The following is a 9,933-nucleotide window of genomic DNA, read 5'->3' as shown; positions in this document are numbered from 1 at the left end:
TCTTCTTCTTCTCGAGTAGCTGTATCCCGCGAATCTGGCGAAACGCAGCCGAAGAAAGAAGAGATAAAAAAGGGAGAAAGAAAAACCGAAGCAGTAGCAACAGTAGCGACAGGGGCAGAGTGAATGCGATATAGCCTCGGGGAAAAAACATGATTCAATTTAAAAATCATTCGCTAAGTGCTCGGTGGCCCGTGTGAACGAACGAACGAACGAACGAACGAACGAACGAACGAACGAACGAACGAACGAACGAACGAACGAACGAACGAACGAACGAACGAACGAACGAACGAACGAACGAACGAACGAACGAACGAACATCCTTTTTTCTGACAGAAACGAGAAAACACCGACGACACGCTTCTTCCTCCCCGACAATTTACCGGGGTGTGCTTTAATTCACGATGTTCTGGCTGGCCAGCCGTGGCCATGAATTCCTTTTCGACGTTTCGACACCGAAATATGGCCGTTCGCCTGGAATTGGCAACCGGCGCGATTTTAATAGTCGCCCAGTTTAACGCCTCGGCCGCAAAAAACCGGGCAACAAGAGAGTGAAACAAAACGAAGAGAAGAAAGGGGAGAAAAAGGAAGAAGAAGGTGAGAGCAAAGGGAGAGAGAGAGAGAGAGAAGGAGTTACAGGATGGCGGTGGACCGAATACAGGAGGAGAAGAGTGTTTGCGCGTTTTGTACGTCTCCCCGCTAGAATCCTCCGGGACTGGTGCTCTAGGAAGGAGAGAGGGATGATTTGTAACTAGGTCGATCGGTTTTACGAGCACAGCCAGCCCCAGAAAATGTTTACCATTTGCGCGCTTGAAATTTAACGCCGAGATTCGGATAGTCTGTCGAGCCTGCGTGCACGAGTATGCTTGATTGATTGATTTAAATCTGTTTCGAGAGCGATACCTGATCGCCAGAAGAGCAAACTCACCATGCTGGATCCGTTCCTCGATCGAGACGGCATCATCAGAGTAGGAGGACGTTTGAAGCATGCTAGCATCCCTTTCGCACAGCAGCATCCAGTGGTACTTCCACGCTCTCATCATGTGACGTCTCTCATCATTCGAGACGATCACGTACGCAACCTGCATGCCGGAATTCAAGCCACACTCTACAGCGTCAGACAACGCTACTGGCCCATCGATGGTCGGAATCAGACAAGAAGAGTCATCCGGCAGTGCATCAAATGTTTTCGGGCCAATCCGCCCTCGACTGAATACATCATGGGCAATCTTCCGAAGGCTCGAGTCAACGAAGCTCGACCATTCAGCAACGTAGGCGTCGACTATTGTGGTCCATTCTACCTCAAGGAGAAAAAACTTCGGAATCGGAATAAAATCAAGGCCTACGTCGCAGTCTTCATCTGTCTCACTGTCAAGGCAGTACATCTTGAATTAGTCAGCGATCTGACCACTGACGCGTTCGTCGCAGCCCTACGAAGATTCATCGGTCGCCGAGGAAAACCACAAACCATCAGTTCCGACAACGGTACCAACTTCGTAGGGGCAAATAATCATCTGGAGGATCTGCAACGCCTAATCAACTCGCAGGAGCATCAACAGAAGATCAACTCCTACCTAACCGACGAAGGAATCAAATGGAGCTTCATTCCACCACGGTCGCCACACTTCGGAGGCTTATGGGAAGCAGCGGTGAAATCCTTCAAACATCATTTAAGGCGAGTTGTAGGAAATGAATTATTAACATTCGAGGCGTTCAATACCCTTCTTATCGAGATCGAAGCCATTTTGAATTCAAGGCCTCTCACCCCCATGTCAATTGATCCGAGTGACCTTAACGCCTTACGCCTTAACGCCAGGCCATTTCTTGATTGGCAGTGCATTAACCACACTTCCGGAGATTGATTTCAGGGAAACACCATCCAACCGGCTCTCAGTTTGGCAGCATCTGCTGAAAATCAAACGAGATTTCTGGACAAGATGGTCCAAGGAATACCTGAATGAACTCAACATCCGGCATAAATGGACCAGCGGCAACCATGGAATCGGAGAAGGAACCCTCGTCGTCATCAAGGAAGACAACGTTCCTCCCATGCACTGGGCTCTAGGCAGAGTCTCCACCGTCCACCCTGGCTCCGACTGCATCATCAGGACCATTAAACGAAATGTCCAACGCTTAGCACCGTTACCAGTAGACGTATGTAAAAGCGGAGATAATTGTGGTTGATCGGTATCCTCTCAACGGGGGGAGTATGTTCCGTCCATCCGACGGAATATACATGCTATTATATTTTTCTGCTTCATCAGATTGCCAAAGTATTCCTTTTCTCCTAATGAGAACATTGTTCGACATTCAAGCATTGTCACAATTGAGAGGATTAATGTTCAGTGACACAATAAGGTTGTTCACGACATGGATTAGAGCATGTTAACACCTTGCTCGTTAACACCTTACCATAAAGTCTTTCTTTATGGTTTTCGACACCGCGGGACACCACGAACCCTCGTGGTAGCCTACCTGCCTCGAATCAGGTCCCGTAACCTTTGGGCTCTTTCTCCCACTAGCGCACTACCGCGCTTTCCCTTTCCTTCGAAAATTGGGAAAAGTTCTAGCTGCACCCGCACCAATCGGAACGATTTGGAGTTTCGTCTCCCACCAAAATAAATCCACCAATCACCGCTTTGCTTTGGCATTCTGAGAAGTATAAATATTGGCAGTCTCAGAAAAAGAGTACCAGTGTGAATCTAAGAGACAGTACATGACAGTACATACTCAATATAGAATCGTATTAGACCAGTATCCGACAGTATATCGCATATATACGCGAATACAAACACGTAAAAAGAGTACATCACATATAGTCAGTGATCGGTACTCAGGTAACACAAGACGTCAAAAATTTTATGGAGTGATGAAAGTAAGTTCAACTTATTCGGAAATGACTCCAGAAGTAACGTACGACGTCCAATTGGACAACGATTTAATGTCAAGTACAGTCTGTTTCACAAGAGCGTGGACGCGATATCTGTGAAATTTGATACCCAATACAGCAAAGATTGTGCCAGTCCAAACATACAATGTCTCCTCTAATACGCAATAGCCCCAATTTCGCCCATTTCGAGATGAGTGGCGTATACGCTAAACGATTCGAAGCAGTATTCTTGTGCCAGCACTCGAAAGGGCCAAAAATGAGTGTTAGAAATGCAGCAAAATATCTGCACAAGTCTCGCGAATTTGTAAATAAGTGGGTGCAACGTTATAAAGAGATAAATTGTGTCGATGATCTCCCTGATCGAGGTTCGAAGCGAGCTACGACAAAAAGGGATGATAAAGCAATTCTGCAGCTTTTTTCGAAAAATCCGACACTTTCCTTACGTAAAGCGCAAGCAATGTTAGCAAAAAAGGGCATAAAAATAGGCATAGTAACAATTAAACGTCGGTTGGAAGAAAATAAAGTTGCTTGGCGTAGTACACTTTCGAAGCCGTTGCTTTCAACAAAGCACGTCGGAAAACGGTTGGCGTGGGCACATGAAAACGTTTGTCGTGATTGGAACAATGTCGTGTTCAGCGATGAGTCATCTTTTTGGGCTTGGACTCCTATAAAACGAGCCTGGTCTGCCCATGGAAATCCAGTCATCCAAAGAAGCATTAAACACCCAATAAAAGTTCATGTTTGGGGGTGCTTCAACAGTCGGGGTTTCGGAACTTTGTGCGTCTTTACGGATAATTTAAATGCCCAGAAGATGCTTAAACTGTACCAAAGGGGTCTCTCAGTATCGGTGAAACATTGGTTTAAAAGAACCAGAGATCATTGGATACTTCAAGAGGACAACGACCCCAAACACCGAAGCCGCCTTTGTACGGAGTGGAAAACAGCGAATAGTGTCAACGTGTTGGATTGGCCATCTCAGTCCCCCGATGCCAATCCAATCGAAAATGTTTGGTCTCTCATGAAGTACAAACTCCGAGGAAAGCGTATTTTAAAATTGAAGACGCTAGTTCGCCGTATTCGAGAAATATGGAGATCTCTTCCTGTCTCATACGCTGCAAAGCTGGTTGAAAGTATGCCCAGACGTTGTGAAGCAATAATCGCTAATGGTGGTGACTGGACACATTATTAAGCAAGTGCGTATTAGTTCTTTAAATGTACTTTCGACCTATACAACCTTTTTTACAGAAAAGATTTATTTGCACTCAGATATCGCGTCCACGCTCTTGTGGAACAGACTGTAACACAAGGTGACAGTGAGTCAAGGTGCTGCCTCAGTTAGTGAGACAATAAAGTGAAAGTACACGTGGCTCTTCGTGCAAGAGAAAGGTTTCTATTTAGTTTAAACCGCGTTTCAACTATGTTTTCAAACGACAATATCGAAACAACCACGAATATCTTAGCTTAGTGTCTACTAACAATAATAATCTGCTGCACAACATTAATTTGTCGTGCAGCGTAGAGAGAAGCATCGACGCAACGTAAATCGTTTCGGTGCAGCACCTACAATACATTTTTATGGTCCTTCGAGCCGGATCCTGTGAAGTGATCTGAAACCAACAAGTGCAAACGACTGTAAAATGCCAGTGAAGTGACTTCTACAATCTACGTTCAGCGACAAATATATCCCCGTAGAAAGTAACAGTCCACCGCTACATCATGGCAACAGACGATGCACAACGCCTCAAACATCTCATCAGACAGAGAAGTGGAATCAAATCACACATCACCATGTTCGAGAGATACGTGGGTTGCCTTTTAAGTTTTTACAATCGAACAATAGGTGGCGTTAATGTGTTGTGGCACCACTGTATTTGTGAACATTGACGTTTGTTATTGCGAAGCCAGTGGCAATTTAGAAATTTACTGAGTAAGTTGTTGATAGTGAACGTTTAAAAGAAGCAAGTTTGTGCAAAAATGGAAATCACCCGTGAAGGTTTACGTTGGATGATTTTTTATGATTTTAAAAAAGGCCTTACTCAACAACAATGCATAGAATCGCTTCGTGCAACTTTTGGTAATTCAGAGAAGACTGTTTACAATTGGTTTGCAGAATTTCGTCATGGTCGTGCGTCCGTCAGTGATGAATGTCGAGAAGGTCGGCCAAAATCGGTTGTCATTCCGAGAAACATCGATGCTGTGCGCAACATGAGTAAAGAAGATCGGCATGTGACTTACAGACAGATAGAGGCGTCTCTTAGGATATCGCAGACTGCAATACAATCGATTTTGCATGAACATTTAGGTGTGAGAAAGATATGTTCCAGATGGATTCCGCATAATTTGACCGAAGCGCAAAAAAAGGGTCGTGTTGATTGGTGTCAGGAAATGTTGAAAAAATTCGACCGAGGACGTTCAAAATCCGTATACAACATTGTTACAGGAGACGAAACTTGGATATACTCGTATGAACCTGAAAGCAAACAACAGTCTACTGTTTGGGTGTTTAACGATGAACCCAATCCCACTAAAGTTGTTCGTTCACGGAGCACTTCCAAGAAAATGATCGCTTGTTTCTTCGGTTGTACTGGACACGTCGCAACCATTCCATTAGAGGATCGAAGAACTGTTAATGCCGAATTGTATACAACAATTTGTTTGCCAACGGTCTTCGATGAAGTAAGGAAAAAGAACAAAAAACGTCGCATCATTCTTCATCACGACAATGCCAGCTCCCATAAAGCACATCAAACAACTGAATATTTGAAGGAGAAAAACATCGAATTAATGTCTCACTGCCCGTATTCACCCGATTTATCGCCTAATGACTTTTTCTTGTTCCCCACTGTCAAACAAAAGATGCGCGGACAGCGATTTTCATCACCTCAAGAAGCAGTTGAAGACTTTCAAAACCATGTTTCTACGATATCAGCTTCAGAGTGAAAAAAATGTTTCCAGAATTGGTTTGAGCGTATGCAAAAATGTATAGACCTTAAAGGCGAATATTTCGAAAAGCAATAAAACACTTTGTTTCGAACTTGTTCGTTTCTGTTTCACTTTTTGTAAAAACTTAAAAGGCAACCCTCGTATCTGGGAGATTATGAACAACAGCCTAACCCCGCGATGCTGAGGAGTAGATTTCAAAGGATGAGAGAAGTCTACTTAACCTTCGAAGAAATTCAGGCGGCGATCGAAGTACTACAAGAAGACGCTGATCACGAAACTGAGCGCTTCGAAGTGGAGGAGCGATACATAGAAACCAGTGTTACAACGGACAAATGGCTGACCGAATCCCAGCCGCCAGAACCCAACGTCGCCGCAGCAGCCAGTTGCTGCACCCCTGCACCGTCATCAACAGGACTGCAGGTAAACTTACCGAAGGCTGATCTACCAAACTTTAGTGGTAAATTCGAAGAATGGCTATCGTTCAAGGACAAATTCACATCGATGATCGATAGTCAAGATGCCTTCAGTAAGGTACAAAAATTCCATTATTTGCGATCAGCTCTGTCGGGTGAAGCTGCGAAGGTCATCGCAGCCATGGAAACGACAGAGCAGAATTATAGCAAGGCTTGGCAACTGCTCCAAGATACCTATGCTAACGAAGGTCTGATTATTGCACGCCACACCGATCTCTTGGTCGAAACGCCGTCAGTAGAACAAGAGACAGCTGCAGGACTCCGCGACTTCGTGAGTCACGTCTTGCAGCATTTGAGATCGCTGACCACACTCAACGTTCCAGTCGAACACTGGGATCATCTCCTGATGTCAATTCTGCTGCCCAAGCTCGCGCAGCAGACTAGGATGGCGTACGACAGCACGCTGAAGGATAAGGAGACGCCAAAGATTAGCGGTCTCATGGAATTCCTCCGCCAACGATCACGGAGGCTGGAGACGACCGCGACCAGTAGGACAAACACCCAAACCAGCAGAGCATCACCAAGGGTATCACCCACGCCGCAGAGAAGACAAACAAAGAGAATTCCCAACATTTCTTCGAGGAAGAATTCTAAAGTCTTCGTCACCACCACGCCATTAAAAAATTGCGCGTTGTGTAAAGACAAGGCGCATACGATACATCGCTGCGAAGAATTCCACGCGCTATCCGTCGGCGAAAGAATCAACGCGGCAAGGAAGGAAAAATTGTGCTTTAAGTGCCTTCGGACTGGACATTCAACCCAAGAGTGTACTTCGTCCCAGTGCAGGATCTGCAACTTGGAACACAACACACTCCTACATCTGCCGAGAAGTGGGAGAAGATCGCCGACGCCACCGAAGAAGCATGGATCGACGACAGCTGCGGCAGCCACCAGCGCAACATGACGATCGACGCCAGGAAGTCGCGGATGCACTTCCCTTTCAGCTCGCACAGCATCCACCGAGTTGATGACAACAGCAAGGCTAAAGGTATACGACTCCTTAAAGAATTTAGTTTGTTGCAGGGCCCTATTGGATACGTGTTCAACGGCCAATTTCATGTCTGAAAAATTGGCGACCAGACTTCATCTGAAGCGAAGAAGATGCTCCATCCCGATTGGAGCGCTCAACCAGATGACAACATCAAGCAGCCACATCGTGACGACATCGATACGATCTAACATCAACGGATGGGAGAAAAAGCTCGATTTCTTCGTCATCCCGAGTATTTCGGAGATGGAGCCACAGCAGCCCATTAACAGAAATTCTGTCCAGATTCCAGCAAATCTGAAACTTGCTGATCCAGAATTCCATAGGCCCGCACCTATCGACCTTTTGCTTGGGACTGGTCCAACATTGGCCTTGTTCAGCGTCGGACAAATCAAGCTGTCGCCGCCACAAGGGCCGGACCTTATTCTTCAGAAGACACTGTTAGGATGGATTCTTGGAGGTAGCATCCTGTCTCCAACAAGCTGGGACAACGAGAAGTCTTCAACCTCCACGGACATCCACCTCGAAAACGACAGATGTCATCAAACATCTCACTGGTCCAGCGACGCTGAACAGTCTACAACGAGCCGAGACAACAATGCAGCATCAAAGAATTGTCAACTCAGTCGATTGGAATTCGACATGAAACAATTCTGGGAGATCGAAGAGGGACCATCAACCCCTCATCTCTCCTTGGAAGAAAGGGCCTGTGAGAAACACTTTCAGCAACACGTACATCGAGACGTTACTGGAAGATACATAGTTGCCCTTCCATTTAATGACAACAAAGAGCGCTTAGGACATTCACGCGCCAGAGCTTTGAAACGGTTCAACGCACTTCAACGCCGTTTCAAGCAAGATTCTGTCTTCAAGGAACGCTACGCAGCAGTCATGCAGGAGTATCTGGACCTCGGACACATGTCACTAGTACAAGATCCAACAGATACCGATGGTTTCTTTTTACCTCATCATGCAGTAATCAAGGAAACCAGCATGACGACGAAGCTTCGTGTAGTCTTCGATGGTTCGGCAAAAACCGACTCTGGGATCTCTCTCAACGAAACCCTTATGGTCGGTCCAACCATTCAAGACGATCTGGTGTCGCACATACTGCGATTTCGTCTCCATAATTATGTGTTAAGTGGTGACATCGAGAAAATGTATCGACAGTTCTTAGTGCGCGATGAAGATCGAAAATTTCAACGAATCCTTTGGACGGATTCAAGTGGTGAAGTGCAAACGTTTCAGCTCAACACTGTTACCTTCGGATTGACACCCGCTCCATTCTTGGCCACTCGCTGCCTTCGACAATTGGCAGACGACGAAGGACATCGCTACCAACATGCAGGAAGTGTTTTGAAACGCGATTTGTACGTGGACGACCTACTGACAGGTGCAGCCACCCTCCAAGAAGCTATGACTCTCAGGAACGAACTCATCGACCTTCTGCAACGAGCAGGTCTGAGCATACGTCAATGGGCATCGAACGCACCTACGCTTCTCCAGGGACTACCTGACGGTCATGTCAACGTGAAACTTCAATCTCACGATGACAAAACATTGAAGACACTTGGAGTCGCTTGGAATTCGCAACAAGACTCCATAGTGTACACAGTGAAATCCATCACCACGAACACAAGAATCACGAAGAGGATGATTCTTTCGGAAATTGCAAGAATTTTCGATCCCCTGGGATTACTTGGTCCAGTCATCATTACTGCAAAACTTATCATGCAGAAGCTGTGGCAGCTCAAGTTGGATTGGGACGAATCTGTGCCCACCAGCATCCACACTACCTGGACCAACTATCACACTCAATTGAATCTATTGAACGACTTGGCTTTCGAACGTCATCTCCTTCTCCCGAACGCAATCAACATCCAGCTGCACGGATTCTGCGACGCCAGCGAGAATGGATATGGAGCCTGCATTTATCTTCGCTCCAGTGACAAAAGTGGTAAAGTTCAGTCCAAATTATTGTGTGCGAAATCTCGTGTCGCTCCACTCAAGGCAATGACCATACCTCGTCTGGAGTTATGTGGAGCCCATCTCCTAGCGAAGCTGTATCACAGTGTCCAACGGTCCATCCATGTGAAGATCAATCAAGCTATCTTCTGGACCGATTCTACGATCACCCTACATTGGATCAACTCTTCACCACATCTGCTGAAAACCTTTGTGGCAAACCGAGTTTCAGAAATTCAGGACAAGACAGCTTCCAACGTGTGGAGACACGTTCCATCCGAGGACAACCCCGCAGATTCGTTGTCACGGGGTCAACTTCCAGCCGACTTCATCCAGAATCCGATCTGGAAAACCGGTCCCATGTGGCTCATAGATGAAGAATCCATCTGGCCACAACTCGACTTGCCTAGCCTCACCGTTGTTCCAGAGACAAGAGCCAAAACTTGTTTGGCAACGAGATCAGCTCCATTGGAACTTCTTCAGCGATATTCATCAATCGCTAAGCTTCGAAGAATCGTCGCTTACTGTCTCCGCTTCAACCGAGACAACCACTTCAAGGGATTGTTGTGTCCACAAGAAATATCTGCTGCTAATAAAACCATCCTACGCTTGGTGCAACAAGAATGCTTTGCCGAGGAAAATCAGGATCTAACTCAGGGACGAAGAGTTCATCG

The 9,933-nt window shown here is 46.1% G+C and overlaps 3 protein-coding genes across 3 annotated transcripts in view; all 3 read left to right on the top strand.

Annotated features, from left to right (window-relative positions):
* Nucleotides 1–929: 929 nt before the first annotated feature.
* LOC108577541 lies at nt 930–2,389 on the top strand. The gene is made up of 3 exons (XM_017940720.1): nt 930–1,675; nt 1,869–2,158; nt 2,265–2,389. Exons 1-3 carry the CDS (start codon nt 930–932, stop codon nt 2,387–2,389), a joined length of 1,161 nt encoding a protein of 386 aa, XP_017796209.1.
* A 3,645-nt stretch (nt 2,390–6,034) lies between these two features.
* On the top strand, nt 6,035–7,210 carry LOC108577540. The gene has a single exon (XM_017940719.1). The coding sequence runs from the start codon at nt 6,035–6,037 to the stop codon at nt 7,208–7,210; it is 1,176 nt and encodes a 391-aa protein (XP_017796208.1).
* Nucleotides 7,211–7,273: 63 nt separating this feature from the next.
* The window catches only part of LOC108577539, a gene marked incomplete at its 3' end in the record, with an annotated part of 4,094 nt that continues 1,434 nt past the window's right edge, over nt 7,274–9,933 (top strand). The window contains exon 1 of the mRNA XM_017940718.1: nt 7,274–9,925. Coding sequence (XP_017796207.1) covers nt 7,274–9,925 — 2,652 coding nt within the window. The remainder of the gene's footprint in view (nt 9,926–9,933) is intronic.

This window comes from Habropoda laboriosa, unplaced genomic scaffold (genome assembly GCF_001263275.1).
Source record: "Habropoda laboriosa isolate 0110345459 unplaced genomic scaffold, ASM126327v1 scaffold819, whole genome shotgun sequence".
Classification (NCBI taxonomy): domain Eukaryota; kingdom Metazoa; phylum Arthropoda; class Insecta; order Hymenoptera; family Apidae; genus Habropoda; species Habropoda laboriosa.
This window is presented reverse-complemented; position numbering and strand designations above follow the sequence as displayed.